Raw genomic sequence first — 20,005 nt, 5'->3', positions numbered from 1 at the left:
CTGTGGGGGAAAAATAGTAGGTGATTATGCAATGAAAGATTATATCATAGTGCAGAAGCACAATGGAGCTGACATAAGATTACACAGGCAACCTTATTTTGGGCATTTTCAAACTTCTGAGTGCCAAACTGGGGTGGATTTTCACAGGGACTGACAAAAGGAATATTCCTGATACAAAGACCATGCCCCTGACAAAGTTCAAGTCCCCATTTCAAAGCAGGACGGTATGAAAACTTTTCAAAGAACGGATCACCAGGATTTATTTATTTATTTTTTTTTACAGGGGAAAACAAAATAATTTTCACTAATCTCATTATTGGAAATGGCTGAATTGGCTAATATTTAATAGGAAAAAAATCATCTTGAGGCAAGCACCCAGAATGGAAAATTTAATCACAAACAGTTAAGGTTTGGTAAATAAGCAACTGAAAACAGGTTCTTATATTGTGAAGCACCTTTAATCAGAAGTGGTGCTACCAGCTCCTCCTATAAGACTGTGGTGAACATGATAAATGCCTTTCTGCATCTATGATCCAGATACAGCGTTTTCTGTCAGGAGTTACATTGAAAATTTAGTGGTGTTAATCATTAAAGAGCCTTTGTGGCATTGATGGCATGAACTAAATGAGAGAAAACAGTGCTCTCTAATGTCTGCCAATGCAAAGGCCCCAAGAGGGAAAATTCTCCACTGAGTCAGTAAATATGATCTAACAGGTGGTAGATATGCTGAGCCAATAATAGAGATAAAATTAGTTCAGAGTTCTGTTTAGCTACTTAGAAACAAAGTTCTGCAAACAACATCATGTAGGACATATGCTTTTAAAACACAATAGTGTATTATTAATTTTTTCAAAACTAATGTAATGAGTTATTACTCGGTAGATCTATTTACTAACACTACAAGGGAAAAACAAGAAGTAATTGATTTAAGTACAGTCAGTACCAAACCAATTGCCAATTACTTTTCCTAGTTAGTCTTACTGTTTTAACTAAGGCAAGCCTCCAAGTTTCACTCAGAATAGTTAGTCAAAGCTGCCATTTAAATCTCTGACAAAAGGTCAGTGCAATGGCCCAGTAAAATATACTATACAGTGTCATTAGAGGATGATTGTGGGACAGAAGTTCTGCTGTTGAACACTTTTGTACACAAATATATGTTTCTTATTAGTATCATTGCACTTTTACTAAAGACACTAGAAGGAGACATCAACAATTCTGGTCCCACTCTTTTGGGACAGGATGTGCCACACAAGGTGGTTAAGTGATATAGAGTCATGTGACAACTGCAACATGAGTTGTGTGTTTTCATTTCTGCCAATCCTCCTATGAGATGAAGAAAACGCATGGCTAAAAGTGTTCCTCCTTCATGGAATATGTGCAATTCAATAATGAAAGCTTCTGACATTTCTGTTTAGACCATATTGGAAAACAGAATTTCCACTCCACAATTTTTTTTTAGATTTTGAATTTTTGTCCCAAATCAAGATTAAAAAGCCCTTTTAAAAAAATATTGTGAAACAAAATGACATGAAATGATTTTTTTTTAAATCAAAATGCTTTGTTTAGATTTTGAGGCTTATTTTTTAATATAACAAATTTTGATATGAAAAATTGTTTAGAAAAACTTTGACATTTTGTTGAAATTGATACAAATTTGCAAAATAACTGTTTCTAAAATGGCGTTTTCCAAATGAAAACTGTTTTCATTAAAACTTTGACTAGCTCTATTGCTGTTGGCAATTCTGAAAAGTGATGTGACATTCTGCCCTCAGATACATTTTAGAGTGTGAAGGGAGTAATGTATAAATATCCATGAGAAAAACTTGACCAAATAGCTTCTAACTTTTCTAAGTCTGCACAGCTTTGATGGCAAACACCAAACCACTCAAGATTTATGATGGTTCTTATTTAAAACGTTCAGATGCCATGGTGATGATTGAACACAGTATAAGTACAGAGACAGACATGCAGCATTGCCAACCTCACGTTTAAAAATAAAAAAAGCCACCATGAGGCCAGGCCCCAAAATAAATAACTTAAAATGATGTTTTTTTAAAAAAAATTGGGTGGTTTTTATTTTCCATACAGTTTCTGAACCATTAGGGCAGTAGTTCTCAACTTTCCAAACTACTGTACCCCTTTCAGGAGTGTGATATGTCTTGAGTACCCCAAGTTTCACCTCACTTAAAAACTACTTGCTTACAAAATCAGACATAAAAATACAAGTGTGCCAGCACATTATTACTGAAAAATTCCTTACGTTCTCATTTTTACCAGAAAATGATGCAATAAATCAATTGTAATATAAATATTGTACATACATTTCAGTGTGATACTTACCATATAATAATATATAGAGCAGAATAAATAAGATATTGTCTGTATTTTGTACTAACTTCGCTAATGCTTTTTATGTACCCTTTTGTAAAACCAGGCAAATATCTAGATGAGTTAATGTACCCCTGGTTGAGAACCACTGCTTTAGGGTGCACTCAAGGCACATTTTCTCAGCAGCCAGGAGGGCTGGAAACTAATTTTGTAAATGAAAGCTGAGAGTTTCAGCTAATCCCAGGATTTCTGAAGTTGGGGCTTTGAGAAACACACCGCATAACCGAAGACTCACAACAAAATTGTGAGAGCTGGTCTGGTGGAAATTACCTTCTCCAAAGCCTCTTCCAATCAACTGCTTATAACAAAGATCTTTGAATAGCACTTTTAGGCCAAAACTCTCCTCCTCCTCCCCTCCCAACCACAATAAAAGGACTACTGTTAGGGAAACGGTGGAGGTGAGCTGAAAGCCTGTCTCCAGGGTGTGGGATCATCAGCAGTGGAGTGATTCTGCAGCAGAGCTCTGCTCTCCCAACCAGAGAGGGGGAAAGGAAGGAAAGAAGGGGCGGCTCCACTGCCTTCTCCCTCCCTGTGCGCAGGGAACCTCCTGCTGTGCAACCCCACTTCTTACAGCACTTCCACAGCTGCAGGGACCGGGAGGAGGAGGCTGTACCTCACCAGCCTTTTCCCCTGCTAGGGGTGTGCCCGCTGCACCCTGCGCTCCCACAGGGCGGGGAAGTGAATGTCCCCAGGGTGCCCTTCTCGGGGCAGTCCCAGGCAGGACAGCGCAGTGCTGCAGCAGCGCGCGCTCCGTCCTGGCCCATCGTCAGCCCAGCTGCAGCACGTGCCCGCCCGCCGGGATTTCACTCTGTCTGCCCGCCCAGCCCTCCTGGCCCGGGACCAGTGGTCACCACGAGGGGGCGGGGAGGGGCGACCGCGCCCCGCGCGCCAGAGCGCTCTGTCCTCTATATACAGCCGCCCCCCGCTCGCCTCCCCCGTGCAGCGCTTTCAATCGCTCTCAGCGCCTACTGCCTGTCCCTTGCTGCTGCTGCTGCGGCGCGCTGGCTAGCGCGTGCTTGCAGGCAGAGCCCAGTCCCGGGAGAGGCCGGTGCTATTCGGAGCGCCTGTTCGGGTAAGGGGAGCCGGGTTTCTTCTGAGGACAGCGGGGAGTGCTGCTGGGGGCTCCAGGGTGCTTTGCAAAAGCCGCCAAAATTGCATGCAGGGGCGTTCAGTGGGGGTTGCCCAGTGGATGCTGCCGCTGCTCTTGCTCATTAAAAGTATGTCGTGTTGCAAATTGCATGTGTTTTCTGACTTGTGCATTTAAGGTTCCTTTGGGCTTGTAGTTTGCTCTCCCCTTACACTGGTGTAAAGCGGAAGTTATTTAATTAAAATCAGCTGCGTTCAATCAAGGCCAGACCTTAGCCCAAAGATCAAAAGGGCCCCAATAAAGATGTTTGTGTTGCACCGTGGTTTGAAAGATGCTTTACCACTGTCGCTAAAGTCTTTCTATTTTCTGTTGGTCTCCTGCAGATTACTCGCAGCTAATCTGCCTGCCCCTGGTTAGTGCCTTTGCTATGGCATCTGTGCCTTCAGCTGGCTGCCTACTGGCCAAGAATCAGTACTACAGAGGTAAGGGTTTTAAAAACAACCTTTAAACAAAAAAACCTGTTGTATTTCAGATTTCATGGGAATTGTTTATGAAGGAGAGAGTTGTACGGCTGAAGACTCTCCATCTCTTTGGATAGGAATTGTCTCAAAACTTGCTGATTGTGAAAAGGTTTCAACACCAGGTTGTTAGTGTTTCCAGCTACTGAGGGAGTTGGAGGTTTGAGGGTGTTTGCCTCTTGTGCAAATGGTTGGGAAAAGTATTCTGCCTACAAACGGTTCTAATCATTTTCATCTTTATAATGTATGTTGGGGGGGGGGGTCATAATTTTTAAGGGGGCTCCTCTATTTCTGTGATTTATTTCCCTACTATGCCTTCATCCGAAAAGGGACTTTTTTCTCTCATGTGTGTAACTTGTATTTGACATTAATAAACATTGAAAGGTAGGCTGTGTAGCCCACAGCTGAATATCTTGCAGGTCCTCTCCTCTTTGCCATAGTGGATATGAATTTTTACTTCAGCCAACTGTAGAGCTTTGTGACTGCTTGAGCTAGAGAAGCAACTCATGCCTTAAACTCTGGCGGTCACTGGTGTGTCTGCCAAGATGACAGCCATTACATAAAGTCCTATGGCTAAAGTACAGGACTAGGAATCGAGTTGAGTGACTTGGCTTTTGTCTCTGGTCCAGAGCTTCCATGTGGGCTTGGGCAGGTCATTTAAATGTAAGGGGTCTATTAGCCCCTTACTGAAACTTAATGGGTCTTTTTGATTGGCCATCTCTTGAAGAAGCAGGACCCTAAAACAGACACAGTGCCCAGGGCCACAGGTCAGCCTGATTGACAGGGTGGGCAGGTCAATGAGGGAGCTAGGAGGGCGATGGGGGTCCTGTGTGAGCTGCAGCTGCCTGCCTGGGCAGAGAGTGGGGCTGAGCTAAGGACAGAGCAACCAGCAGCTGGGAGATGAGAAGAAGCCCAGGCCAGGGAGCTGAGCTGAACAGGACCACATCAGCAGAACCAGAGGAGCAGCCGGAGAGCTGAATGGAGCTGGGGCCAGGGCTGGAGCCATCTGGAGCTGGGTGCAGGGGCCAGAGAAGCTCAGACAGCCGAGCTAAGCTGACCCACAGCACCAGAACCAGAGGGGCCTGAGGAGCGTCCCAGGGAGCTGAGCAGAGCCGAGCTGCACTGAAGCAGAGTGGGGCCGGGGCTGGAGCTGGGTGCGGTGAGCAGCTGGAGAGAGAGAGTGAGTGGGGGGGGCCTCGCTGCAGGGAGACGCTACCAGTCACAAAGCCTTGGAGGGAATCATGACCCAGACACTGTGGTGGCAGATGCTGGGGAGAAGGGACCTAGCACCTGGGGGCATGTGGCCACTGCCAGAGCATGTTGTCTGACTCTCTGCGTCCTTGCGGCGCAGCCAGGCAGGAGGCCTGTGATGTGTGAGACACAGACTGTGAATGTCCCTCACATCCCAGAGATGCTGTGTTGTGCCCCCAGGCAAGGGGCTGGCCTTAGGTGTTTTCCTTTCACATTTCTCCTCTTTTCTTTATTTTTTGTTTGTTTGTTGTTTTAGTAAATTGTATCTGCTTTGAACTGTATGCATCCATTAGTGGGTCAGGGAAGCATCCAGTGCGGAGAGAGCCCCCCAGAGTGGGGACACCCAAGCCCCTGCCCTAAGTGACCACAACAAGATTGGGGGTCAAGCCTCCCAGGAATTCTGGGCCCAGCCTTGTCGGGATTACGGGGACCCCACCACACAGGAGAGTGGAAGGGGAGCCCTTGAGATCAGGCAGGCTGGATTGGAGGCAAAGACTCAGATCCTTTTGCTAACCCATACCATCTGGGTAGTATATGAGCCAGGAAAGGTCTCCACAATAGTGGGACCATTCCCCCGTTTACATAAAGGCTGTTTGTGCCTTTCTTTCTAATCTGTAAAATGGGGAGATGCTACTTGCCTGCCTCTGACTGATAGTTGTGAGACTAAATGTTGTGATGCTTTCAGATCCTTGGATGACATACTATAATGTAAAGCAATGTTTCTCAACCTTTTGAGTAGCAAGTACCCCCTAACTTCTGAAAATTTTCAGAAGTGCCCCAACACCAAATTTTCCACAGGATTTTATATTTACAGACTAATGTGAGCCATATGTTGGAAGAAGGGTTGAGTATATAAGGCTGTGAGATGATAGATGTCTGATCTAGTGTGGGTAGGGTTACCACCTTTACACCAGGGGTGCACAACTCCAAGTATATACCTGGGCTAGAGGTGATGTTGTCCAAAGCTAGGAGCTTTGAGTGGCATGCCAATGCTGGGGAATATAAAGCGCTGTGCCAAATTTTTTTGCCATAGATTTGAGAAGAGGAAGGGGTGAGAGAGAGACAGGGAAGGAGGGTAACTGGTAAAATCTGGGGCTGTCGTAGTTGTCAATTTCACTGCTCTAACTGAGCAGTGACATTGACAGTTTTCTGGGCACTGGGCTTTGAGCCAGGGAGGGGAGCTACTGCCTGGCTGCCAGCCTGGGAGGTAGGTGACTGCCACCCAGTCCAAGCTGGGGCAGAGGAGGCTTCCATGCCGGCTGGGATCCAGGGATGTGGGCAGGCGGCTGCTGCCGGTCTTCAGGCTGGGGCATGGGAGGCTGTCCCTTGGCTCGGAGCTGGGGCGCAGGTGGCTGCCACCTAGCTGTGAACCCAGCTTGTGAGACGCAGGAGGCTGCCACTGGGCTCCCAGCTGGGACCTGGAGGGATGCGGGCAGCTGCCGCCTGCCTCCCCCAGAAGCTAGCGGCTGCCACCTGCCTCCTAGCTGGGAGCTGCGACTGGGTGGGAAGTGGGCAGCTGTCATGCACCTTCCCCAAAAGCGAGCGACTGCCGCCTGCCTCCCAGCTGGGACCGGGTGGGAAGTGGGCAGCTGCAACCAGGCTTCCTGGGACTGTAGCAACTGCTGCCTGCTTCCAGCTGGGAGCTGTGACTGGGTGGGAAGCAGGGGGCCGCCGCCCGCCTTCCCCATAAGTTGGCCCCTGTTGCCTGCCTCCCCTTCACTCTGTTTTTCCCCAGATGCCCCCTGCCTGTGTCTCGCATACCACAGGTTGAGGAACTATGATGTAAAGCATTGTTAATATAAATCTTATGATAAAAGCATAGGGAGAAAAAGAATTCTAGTATAATGTATCCTATTTCTTATATGCAGAGTTGTTGTAGCTCTGTTAGTCCCAGGATATTAGAACTAATGTGGATGAGGTAATATTGTTTATGGACCAACTTCTGTTGGTGAGAAGCTTTTATGTTTACACAGAACTCTGCTTCAGGTCTTTGGAAGCTTCTCTCTCACCAACAGAATTTGGTCCAATAAAAGGTACTACCTCATCCACCTATCTCTCCTATTTATTCTATCACATGCCACTATTCTAGAACTGAATCTCTTGTTTTAATAGCAATATATATGCCTGATCCTAAAATATCTCGTGCACTTAACTTTCATTTAGCTTCAGTGAAAGTTCCGCAAGCAGATTACATTCCAGCATGCTGCTTCTAGTGAAGAATAAGCAGTAGCAGTAGGTGAACTCATAAAACAATTATCCTGTTTTCATGCAAATATCCTTAGCAAAAGAGGGGTATAAAAATACTGCAAATTTAGTCTTTTTTTAAAATAAGCTTATCTGTATCTATACAGTGTCTTCTATGAGATATTAGGGGGTCTATAAAGTCTTGAAAAAAAATTTATTATGGAATTAATGTATATTCTGTAACTAGAGACCATTGCTTTGTTTTCTATGCACAGCTCGATTGAATTCTGAATCCAGTATTTCATCAGGCGGTTCATCCTTCTGTCCTGATCCTGTGAACTTCTCAGAGCAGGAAAAAGCTCAGCATGGTATTGCTTTTTTGTTTCAAACATACATTCTTCTGGTTTTTGGCACTTTGTCATTTAATCAGTCACTGTCATTATGTTTCTTTTTGTAGGGTTACCTGAATTATTTGATAAATGTTGGTGGATAAAAAACTTTTTCCACTGTGAACCATCCACTTCTTCAAACGTGAGTGGAAAGACCTTATCAGCCAGCAAGTAAGTCTTCCTTCTTGAATGATGGAGATAATTTACTTGGTTTATTTTTCTTCTTAGTGAGGATACATACTTACTAATTGGAATTTCCCTCTCTCTTCCCCCCTCCCTCCACACCGACTGTAGGGATACAATATCTTGATGCTGATTTAAGTGAAATGTAGTGGAAGTGCAAGGTCACAGCTGAATGCCTCTGGAAATTTCCAGTTGTTTCTTGTTAGTGAAGTTAGTCAAGTCATACAAGCAGAGAATAGTGACCTTAACTTTTCTGATTCCTTGAAGTTATAAAGCAATATTTTGTTTATTGGCTTGTTTGGCTGCCTAGAAAGGCTTAGTAAATGTACTGATATAGTGTCTTAGCTAGATGCCATAGAGCATAATACAATAAACACAAATGTTAATTTTATTGAGCTGCACAGATTTTAATACAAATTTTAAAAATACAAAAGATGAGAACTTAAGGTTGGCCATTCCCCTGTATCAGTTACACTTTTAAAATCAGTCCCTAAAACAGTATAAGCTTGGCTACCTAAATATACATTTCCTCTTCACTCTAACTTAATCAGTTGACTTAAATACATATTCCATAACTCTTTGTTTACACTGGATATCATTATAATCCTGTTCATAACTTGTCTTTATCTGTTTACAGTGTTGCAAGTTGACTTTACCTGCAGTGATGTTACATATATAGACTCATTTCTCTAAAGCTCAGGGTCTTCCAGACGGTTGCATTCAGCTGTGTGAAGAAAACCTATTGCTTGAATGAAACTTAGAATTTCACGAAGATTTGTCATAGCTTAAATGGCTTTGCTTAAAGAAGGCATAGTTTCTACCTACCCTGTCCGCTACTGAGTTACTGTTTGAGAAATGTCGTTTTTAAATGGACATTAAATGGATTGACTATCCTAATGACTAGCTCAGCTCACAGGAAGAAATAACAGTAAAAAAATAAGGTCAGCATAAAGTGGCCACTAATCATCTAGGTTTTATTCTTTAAGTTGAAAAGCTTCTGTGGCATGGCAAAATTTTTCAAGGGTGCTGTGACTTAAAACAGAAAAGTTTGTGGTTTTTGAAATGTCTATTCAGTAAGTATTATTCTTCCATAGGTTTAAGCTTTACTATATTAGCTATGCCGACATCAAATTGACATAAACAGATTCCGTTTATATAATAGATCTGCAATATCTTTCCCAAGTGCCAAGTATAGCAGTTACATAGTATAAAGAAGGAAGTTAACAGCTTTATTTGTGGAAAGTTCTATTAAACAACCATGATTAGCACCGATTCCTTGTTATGGTTGAATATGGATTCTGACCTTAAATACATGGGTGTAATTCTCATTCACATGCATGACCTAGGTATCTGAGGGCAGAATATGAAGATGGTAAATAGTCTAACTTTCATGGATTTTTTTTTTTTTTTTTACTTTGATTTGCAGCCATACTTTACTCTTTTTTTAGACTACTCTTACCTTTCTGCTGTCAATTAAAGAGTCTCTTGTTTTCTATTAACTGCTGTCTGTAAACTTAGCCTTATTGTGAACTCTTTGACAATTCTAACTCCTTAAATAACCACAGTCCTTGTATTAACAAGTACCCCTGTCCATTAAATATATTTTTACATGATTTATGGTTTCCTTTCTTAACATATCCCAAGCTGCTTAAACTAATTATTAATATAATCACTTAACTCGATGATTGATGAAATGCAATCCCCTCTGATGTGAAGTGTGATAGCTTAAAAGTATACAGTTCCACAGCACAGCAATTATATTTTGGGAGGTGGGATGAGTAAAATTGCTTAGATGGAGGATATTGTATACATTTGACTTGAGCACTTCATTTCCATAAATTTCAGCACTATTTGTCTATGCAACTTTATGATGTATGAGAGCTGTTCAAGTCACTTACTGAATTCATCTGGTACATTTTTAAGCACTTCAAGTATTAAGTAACAATGTATCCTTTTAATGTAAATGTTATCATGACATACAAATAGTAGTATGGCACTTCAGAAAATAATGAAGAGAAGTAGTTCCAGCTCCAGAAAGTTTATGATCTAGGTTGAGACAGTATACACAGGATATGAGAGAACAAGGATGAAGACAACTGTTACAAGAAATAGTGTGCTGGAACTTTTTAAATGAAATATAAAAAAGCAATTATCTCTTTACCTGTTTAAAATAATTGTACCTTTTTGATCTTAGAATTATCTTTAAATATATGTTCTAAACTACTATATTTTTATACTAAAATTTTTATATTAATAAAGTTTAATTATTATGTGGTCTGAGATGTTTCTTCTTTGATACAAAATGAAAGTCACTGCATGTGAATTTGTGGCAAGTCTACAAAATGACCATGAACAGAAGTTAGAGGTCATCTTTCAAAGTAAGTGTTTTTCCCCCCCTTCTCCCCCCCCCCCCCAAAAAAAAAAAAAATCATAACAAGAATGTGAAAGGAAAGGAGGCATTTAAATTAGCAAAGAGAAACTGGGGGGGAAATTGGTTTAATATGTCAGTGAAAACATAGTAAAAATATTGTCTTGTAACTAGAAGTTTTGAGGACTCTAATCTCTTCTCAAAATGTGTGCAGGAGTAGGAAGAGGAAGTTTGAGAGGATGGTATGATGAGATTGCCTTCAATGGCATGTGGCTCATCTGCGACTGCTAGTAGCAAATATCCCTAATAGCTGGAGATGGGACACTAGATGGGGAGGGCTCTGAGTTACTTCAGTGAATTCTTTCCCAGGTATCTGGTTGGTAGACTCTGAGCATGTCAGCAAGATTCAACTGATCATCATACGTGGGGTCAGGAAGGAATATTCTCTGAGGTGAGATTAGCAGAGACCCTGGGAGGGGAATTTCACCTTCCTCTGCAGAATGGGGCACAGGTCACTTGCTCAACATAAAAACAGCCCCATACTGGATTGGATGAACCATCATTCTAACCCAGTATCCTGTCTTCCAACAATGCCAGGTGCTTCAGAGGGAAAGAATAGAACGGCAATTATTGAATGATCCATCCTCTGTTCAGCCTTAGCTTCTGGTAATCAGAGGCTAGGGGCAACCAAAGCATGGGGTTGCATCCCTGACTGTGTTGGCCAGTCGCTATTGATGGATCTATCCTCTGAATTTCCTCTCTTTTTTTTTTTTTTTTTTTTTATTATTATTATTATTTTTATTAAAAGCCACCTATAGTTTTGGTCTTCACCACATCCCCCTGGCAATGAGTTCCACAAATTGACTGACTGTGTGCTGTGTGAGGAAGTACTTCCTTTTTTGTTTCTTTTAAAGTGCAGCCTATTGATTTCATTGGGTGATCCCGGGTGCTTATGCTATGTATCCCTTCACATAACACTCTTTCTCCACACCATTCATGATTTTGTAGACTTCTATCACATCCCCTGTTAGTAATCTCTCCCCAGCTGAAAAGTCCCATGGAAGCTGTTCTGTACCCTTAATCATTTATGCTGGCATTCTGTACCTTTTCCTTTTCTAATATTTTAGAAGGGGAGACCAGAACTGCATGTGGTGTTCCAGCTGTGGGATCTACCATGGATTTATATAGTGGCACTATGATATTTTCTGTCTTATTTATCCCTTTCCTAATAGCTCCTAACATTATTAGTTTTTCTGACTGCTGCCACATATGGAGTAGATGCTTTTAGAGAACTATCCACAGTGACTCTAAGATCTCTTGAGTGGTAACAGCTAATTTAGACCCCATCATTTTGTATGTATAGCAGGGATTGTTTTCTAAGGTGCATTGCTTTGCATTTATCAACACTGAATTTCATTTGCCACTTTGTTGCCCAGACACTCAGTTTTGTGAGATCCCTTTGTAACTCTTCACTATCTGCTTTGGACCTACTTTGAGTAATACTGCATCTGCAAATTTTGCCACCTCACTGTTTACCCCTTTATCCCAGTCATTTATGAATCTGTTGAACAGCACAGGTCCCAGGAAGCCATCACTATGTACCTCTTTCCATTCTGAAAACTGGCAATTTATTCCTACATTGGTTAAAAGACAGGAAACAAGTTACTGATGCGTGAGAGGACTACTACTTTGCTTTAGAGCTTTTGGGGAAGAAACTTGTCAAAGACTTTCTATAAGTCCATTACAATATTCCACATTTAAACCAGAGTAAATGGTGGATTTTCTGTAAACTTGAAGTCTTTAAATCAAGATTTGAAGACTTCAGTAACTCTGCCAGAGATTACAGGTCTATACCAGGAGTGGGGGGAAGGTGAGGTTCTGTGGCTTGTAATGTCTATACTACATGATCATGCTGGTGTCTTCTGTTCTTAAAGTCTGTGAGTCTAAAGATGCTTTATGGCATTAGTAAAGCCTCCTATACTAAGGTGATCCTCTGTGGGCTGGCTATTCCAGTTTTAGGCTATTCCAGTTTATATCCACTTTATGATACAATGCAGCACAGCCCAGGGTATCTATTGATGATTTGAAGTAATTCATGTACTTTCCCCAAGTATTGATAGAACAGCACACCTAACTTGATCAAATATATGAAACACATTTATGGCCACTCACATAGAAACAGTTAACAAAGAGCAGAGAAATTCTCTAGGCAATGCAACTTATGTTAGCATGTTGCTATTAAGTTAAATCTTATTCAGTGGACAAGCAGGTTGGCAACTGAAGGACTTGATTTTGTTCCAGCATTCCAGTACCAATGGTATATAAGAATTCCTCCCAAAAGCAATAGCCAAAGCATAGTTAGTAGAGCCGTGTAATGTCCCCTTTTGGCACTTATACTTATAAACAGGTCCTGCTACCACAGAAGTCAGAGGAAAAAGTACCATTTGCTTCAACAGGAGAAGGATCAGGCCCTATTAGTGCATTTGAGCTATGCTAGTTTTGAGCAGCTAAATTCATAACCCTGATAATGTTTCCCAGATCATGTATCAAGGCCATGCGATTCTCCATGTTCTTCAGATTAATATCTGGTTACTTGACTGACTCCTACATGACATAATAGTCTCACTGCTTGCCTACATTTGATATTTTTTCCCCCTCTTCAAACAAGGGGTGAGATTCTGGTCTGTGCCTGTTAGACCTGGAAATCTGCAGAGATGTTAATAAGGTTTTTTTGGGGTGAAATATATTACTGTGTTAATTATAATGGCAGAGTGTTTAGCAATTTTACGTTGTTCTTGGTTAAGTAGGGAATACACTGTTTTAATGCATTTAGAAGTGTGAACTCCAGTGCTACAAACATTTTATAAGTTTTGTGAAACATTTTGTAATCCTATTGAGAGTCAGCAGATAGCTGTAAACAAGTTCTATTTAACAGAATATATAGGCAGCTAGAATTTGGAAGAAATGTGTTACTAACAGCATTTCCCCCCCTCCAAGATCTAAATGCCTGTTAAACAGAATTTCGAAAAGTATTTGTAGTAATGTTATTGAATATTATATGTAAAAGAAAAAGAGTTTAGAGGGGGAAATCCACTACCATGAGATAATTTTGGGAGTTTCCAAAGTACAATTCTCTACAGAAGAGAGAATGTTAAATAAAATTAAAAAAAAAAGAAAAGAAAATGCAGTAGCAAACTGCAAAGGGAGCTAGTGTAAGGTATTTGAAATAAGCGTATCCTTTTCTGCACATGTGCAGTCATAAGAACTCTGAAACAAATAACATTTGACATCAGGACTTATTTGTAGCTTTCCTAGAAGGACTGTGCCACCTCTGTATTCTGATTACGGTATAGAGCGACAGTATTCATCAGTATGTATTCTGCATTGTTTAATGAGTTAGTCAGTAAATAGTTGAGAATGCACAAACCCCAAAAGAAAAAGAACTATAAAAGCTAGCCATTTTAGTAGCTCCCTTGAACTCTAAACTAAGTAAAGCTTCAACAAATCCTAAGCCTTGGATAGATTAGCTTTAGGATGCTGTAATATACACAACAGACACTTATGTGGAGTCTTACTTTGGTCTTCACTAGCACTGGCAGTTTTATACAGGTGTTGTTTTTTTTGAGAATCAATAGTTATTACACTATTGTTTCCATGTATGGATTATTTTTGCACAAGTTATATGAACATATTGCTTATGTCTCCCTCATACACTTGATGCAAAGCTTTGACAAAATCTTTCTGAATAACAAATTTGCACAACAAAAAGAAGTTTAACATGGGAGAACAAGTATGTATTTTCTACCATCTGCAGAAAGAATTTCACTCTCTCACTATTGATGTTTGTTTTATTGGTCTTTCATACCTTCTTCAGAACAACAACATGGAAAACCCTACTTGATTTTATTAGAACAATATATTTAATTAGTAACTTATTTTTCTGTTTGTGATGACAGTACAGAATTGTGATGTTACAAGATAGAATAGCTCCTGTCTTAATTTACACAATCCCTTCTGCTTCCTTATATAACCTTTATAAAAGGGCATTAAGGACATAGCTAATTGAGTATCTTCTCTCTGGGGAAGCAAGATGTGTCTAGTATTCTCACGGCTCTGAAAATGAAAATCTGGTTCATTGCTCTTCAGTTATTTGCACCGGGATTAACATTGCTTGGAAAATGTTTCTCACATTGAGTTTGGCAGCTGTCCACTGAAAAGTCTGACCAAGTTAATGTCCAGTGTCCTGGCTTACCCTTGAGTGATAGGAGCACTCTGTCAGATATCCAATTTCATATGCTTTGTCATACCACTGTTTTAGACTGCTCCCGCAGTAGCAGATCTGAAATATACTGCTTAAAAATCACAGGAAGATATGCCAGTGCAATAGGAGGAAGCTATTAGCAACAAGGGTGGGAATCAGGTCAGAATATTGGGAAAGGTGGTGGAACAAATGTTTTTATAAACGCTTTGTCTCTGACAGATACTGGGGAAAATACATTTGCTCTTTCCCTCCTCTAAGCATCTGGGTAAGATTTTGATGCCAACTACTGCACACAAGTATAAATCCAGAGTAACTCAATGGGCTTGGGCAGAACGACTCCTTTTCTATACGTGTATAACTGAGACCAGAATGTCCCCCTATGGCTCTGCCTGCTGGTAATGTCAGTTGTAAAGGAATAATCTTTGTCTGCTAGTGTACAGTATGAGCTGCAGACTACACAAAGATGGCCTGAAGATTTATAGTCTGTGTGGTGGCAAAAAGAGTGGGTCATGGCATTTGGGAGAGATGTGCAGGAGCTAGAAATAATTTGAATAGTTACTAAAACTTCCTCTGCGTGTCCTTTGCTGCAACTGAAACCAATAGAAAGTTAGAATGTATCTGATCCCTTTTGCAGCATGTTATGTGTGGATGGTAATCTTCGAACAGTGGTCAAGAGGTTAATCAAGAACCTGTTGAGTCCTGCAATGCAAATAAGAGATTTTAGAGCCTGATCCAATGGGAGTCTTTATGTTGATTTCAATGGGAGTTGTGTTATCCCATGGATGATTTTCTAACAGCAACAGCAGTATAGTTAATTGTTGAGCTTAAAGATGACAGTAAGAATGCTCTGCTCGGGTATGGCATTTATTGTTAGTGCACACATTTTTAAAGCATGTAGGCGCACTATACAAATCAGTGCTTTACTAACCCTTTTTGCTACTATGGGCTAAAACTAAAAACTTGTTTTTCAGCATCTGATCTCTATATTTACACCTGCAGTTTAGATCACTTGGACAGCTGAGTGACAAATCAGATATGTAAATAGCCAAGTGACCTAAGCTGCAGGCAAAAATAACTGCAGGTTGTAATGTTGCAACTTGAATCACAAAAATGGAGGAAAGGCTTAATCTTGGACTCTAAAATGATAAATTCTTGTCAGCAGCACTCTTCGCTCAATGGTAGGATTTAAAAATCTTGCACCTCCAGCTGTATAATGAAATAATGCTATGGATATGTTTTTATCATGACCATAAAAAAAGAGGCATCCAAGAGGCATCTAAATAAATACATTTAATTTTACACTATTGAACTCTCTTCATCACATTGGACCTCACAACACAAAGGATTCTATGCAGCTCCTTCCAGAGACCTTCAATGCTGCTCCCAAAACTGTAAGAGCTTCTTCCAAGACAATCTTCACTCTACTCACAAGGTACACCTACACTTGGTGTGAGAAGAAGGTGCATATTTAATTCAGGTTAGTGAACCCAAGCTCCCCTTTAGGCTTTAACTTGAGTTCCTAACCCAAATTAAACACTGAGTTGTGTCTTCACTGCTACTTTTTAACCAAATTTAGCTAACTTGAGAGAGCTAACCTGAGTTAAGAACACACTTTTTTTTTTGCTGTGTAGCTCACTGCTACCACAGGTGTCTCCGTTAGGCCATTGGGCTGGCTGGCAGATGTAATCTATCTTGTTTAAAACTTTTGAATTACATTACTGTAATTGCAAATGATTCAGTGTTTTATAAACGCAGAGAAATGAAAGAGTAATTTTAATGGCAGAATATCCAGTGAAGTAGGTACCTGTAAAGAGGTATTGTTCCATTATATTTGAATCAGGTTAATTTAATGCTAGCTTGACTTCAGTTCATATCTGTAATACATTTAAGTGTATGTGAAATCTCAAATTACTATTTGAATTACAACTAACTGGCTCTGTTTCTGGAGGTCTAATAGTTAGCTATGCAATCTTGCTACAATCATAGCAGTTCAACTGAAATTTTGAACATACAAGTCAGACTAAATATAAATTATATTTGGCAACCCCTTTGTACTCCATCAAAATAAAATGCCTGCCCACAAAAATAAAGTCTTTTCTCATTATGTTCTTTTTATAAACATTTTTTATAGTTGCTTCATATTTCACATGGAATTTATCTAAAAAAGACCCAGGTGAAATGTGGATATTTTTTATTGGACCAACTTCTGTTGGTGAGTGAGGCAAGCTTTTGAGTTTACACAGTAGATTATTACTTTCTCTACTTATTTGTCTCAGTTGTCATAACTATTATTCTCCATTCATTTTCTGTCATCCTTATTAATGTATTTGGTAGAGGAGCTATTTGTTCTCTGTTTATCTATTGCTATATAGTGCATTTAGCATCAGTGGTATTGGAAGGAGACGGTTTTGTGGTTTAAAATCCGGTTTTAAATACCTAGACATCTTGGGACTATAGCTTCAACTCCTAGGATGGTCAGATCAGCCTTCTGAGATAAATTTAATTAGAGTGTAACTCTCTGGCGCAAGGACTGTCACTAATTTTGTGTTCTTACAGCACCTACCAACAGTGGGAATCCTGAGTGCTACCGTACGCAAATAATAATGTTGTCATGCATTATATTACTGTGTGTCGATCTCTCTCATTTAAAGTGGTAGCCATCTCCCCTCTGCATAGGTATTAAAGACACCCTGGCACTTTTAGTAAGAGTAGGGGGGTTGCTTTAGTGTCCTTGACCAAAATTTGCGGGCAACTGTAAGATGGCTTTAACTCTATATGGTATGTTGTATTTTATAACCTGTGTGTTTACCATTAGCACTGATTTCTACCGTTTAACTTAGTCCAAAAACTGAAAGTTAATTTAATGGGTGTAAGACTGAATGGCAATTCCATTGCCACATCTTGAGCTCCGCTGGAGTAAAGACTGCTGTTCATAAAGAATTCTGATCAATTTATTATGGTGGTTTCAGTACAGAAAAATGAAACAAAGGCTCAGTTGTTGTCCCCACTCCCTATTACCTAGGGTCTTGACTCCATAAAAAATAGTGGCTTCAACAGAAGAAAGTCACAGAAGCTAAATGGGCAGCATAACTGCACATTTGAGCCCTCCTGTGGTCTGCTCCAGGAAGGCTTGTAAAGATCTCAGGCTTTTCTGTGGACAAAGACCAGTGTCCCTTCTCTCTCCAGACCAGGGTTTTAGACAGACAATAGGGTCCTCAGAAGTACTGCCTGAGGTTGCAATATTTGTCACAATATCCTCTACGCTTAGACAGCTAATTTATTTTGGATAGGGCTTCCAAGCACCTTAAGATGTGGATTCAGTTGGGAGGCAGAGAGATTGTATCAATGAACTCCCTCTTCCCTGTACCTAGTCACATTCTGGTTGCCCACAGAATATTAACTGGAATCTCTTTAGCTCCTCTATATATAGGTGACACAGAACTACTCTCCTACCTTGCCATGTCTTGTCCTCCTCCACACAGCAGAATTACACAGATTCCTTTACTTTCTGGCCCTTCTGCATCCATGGAAAGGCTCAGAGGCAGGAAGTATTCCTCAGAGCTATGGAATAGGATAAGTACTTCTTCAGGACAGATATTTTTTCCTGACTTGTGTTAGAAACAGACCTGCCAGTTTCCCAAAGAAGATTCCAAGCCTACATTTAGAACCACAGAGAGACTTCACTGAGCATATCCTAGGTAACATTTGTATTTAGACAATTGTCATGGGTGGCAATCAGATTAAAAAGATCTATCATCTGCACAGAATAGTGGGTAGAGCTGGATGGAAGATGTTGGTTTTTTGCCCCCCAAGGAAAATTTTGACTTTTCAGAGAAAAATTGAAAACTGAAATATTTCAATTTGGATATGCAACTGCAGCACTTAATGGAAGTTTTAATTTGGGTACCTCATGTTCTTGTTCTCCTTGATAGGCTGCACTTTCTGTTTTGAATGCATCAGCCCCCCACAGACCCATGGGTGCAGTGCCTCTTAGGAAATGAAGTCCACTTGAGGGTCCACAGAGCAATTTGGGGAGCCTGAAGCTTGGGTGTCTACACTGTTGTTTTTAGCTCAGACTCCAGTAGTGTGAGTTTTTCCACTTGGCTGGGAGACTCACTTCCAGCTGCAGGGTAGACAAACCCTGTGAGGCCTGATTCTCCTATTCTTTTTATAGGCAGAGCTGGTAGCTATAATTAAGGTTGCCCCACACTTTCCATTATAAGACCTTGTTTTCAGTTCCTTGTAACTTTATCATGCAATAACAGTTTGGGCTGAAATTTTCCATGTCCATTGTCTGTCTTGTGCTGAATTTATTTTTGGAAACTACTGTTGCACAGGCATTTCCTAACTTTGGATTGCTTTACTTTTCCATCCAAACCCCAGCCACCACTCAGCCTCATTTCCATTTCCCTCTTTTGTGGAGGAGTGGCCTGTAGAGAACATTGCTTATTTTGGTTTTCTTAGATACAGTTCTTTCAGTTTAGGAGGAAGAGTTAATCACACATAACCTCCTATTTCCAAGAAATGAAAGAGCCATGTAATATCACATGAGCCAGCCAACAGACCATGGTTGAAGTCTTTGCTATCTAGCTTGCATAGCAATATTCTATAATTAGCTGGCAGGTCAGTAGAACATTTATTACAAGAATGTGAAGGAAAAGCAGATTCATAAATAGATCATGGGGATGCATATGCTGTCCAAACTCATTTGTTTATATAGTGGTCTTAAAAATATATTTTTCACTGAAAGTATGGATTTACATAGCTTCGGGTATTCTATTTGCAAGCCAAAGTATTACAAGTATTAATTTTTTATTTCAACTGCTATCCTTGAAGAAAAATTCTCAAATTATCCACCATTCTTCATATTTCTAGTACTTTATAGTAATGTTAAAAAGTGCATATTGGAGGGACAGATCCTTGTGTACCTTGATAGGACTATCCACAATCTAGTCTTTGAGATTTGATGGGGGAAGGTGGGTGGATGGAATTTTAATAACAAAAACTGATAAGTAGCTGAAACATCAGTTCTGAGTATGTGCAGATGACATCTGCTAAAATTTCTTTTAGCAGAATCTGATTAAGCTCGGCTCTCTGTGCCATCACACAGGGGCTGCTACTTTCGGGCTGTTCCTGGGGCAATTTGTGAGAGGGAGAATGGAAATGTTCTCTTGAATCACACACACACACACGAATTAGCAGGAATAAAAACTAAACCCTGGCTTCCTTGGTATCTAAAGCAAGGGAAAATCATAGATGGGGCTGGAGGGAATGCAGGTCCTATCATTTTAGTTTACATTTGCAGTTTTTGCTTCATCCTGTAATATTCTGCAAATTCTAAAATTGTCACTTAATAGTAAAGTCTGTCTTTTTCCA

The 20,005-nt window shown here is 40.6% G+C and overlaps 1 protein-coding gene across 3 annotated transcripts in view; it reads left to right on the top strand.

Annotated features, from left to right (window-relative positions):
* Positions 1-10,270, top strand: part of PPDPFL (pancreatic progenitor cell differentiation and proliferation factor like) — a 30,680-nt gene extending 20,410 nt beyond the window's left edge. The window contains exons 1-5 of one of the 3 annotated variants that reach the window (XM_067553791.1): positions 3,200-3,460; positions 3,859-3,957; positions 7,704-7,796; positions 7,886-7,988; positions 8,638-10,270. In XM_067553791.1, coding sequence (XP_067409892.1) covers positions 3,903-3,957; positions 7,704-7,796; positions 7,886-7,988; positions 8,638-8,650 — 264 coding nt within the window. In that variant the 5' untranslated portion in view covers positions 3,200-3,460; positions 3,859-3,902 and the 3' untranslated portion in view covers positions 8,651-10,270. The other 2 variants (XM_067553793.1, XM_067553792.1) reach the window with 2 other exon arrangements.
* Positions 10,271-20,005: the final 9,735 nt, after the last annotated feature.

This window comes from Emydura macquarii, unplaced genomic scaffold (genome assembly GCF_026122565.2).
Source record: "Emydura macquarii macquarii isolate MOO-44397 ecotype Brisbane River unplaced genomic scaffold, CSIRO-AGI_Emac_v2 contig_1477, whole genome shotgun sequence".
NCBI classification, from domain to species: domain Eukaryota; kingdom Metazoa; phylum Chordata; order Testudines; family Chelidae; genus Emydura; species Emydura macquarii.
This window is presented reverse-complemented; position numbering and strand designations above follow the sequence as displayed.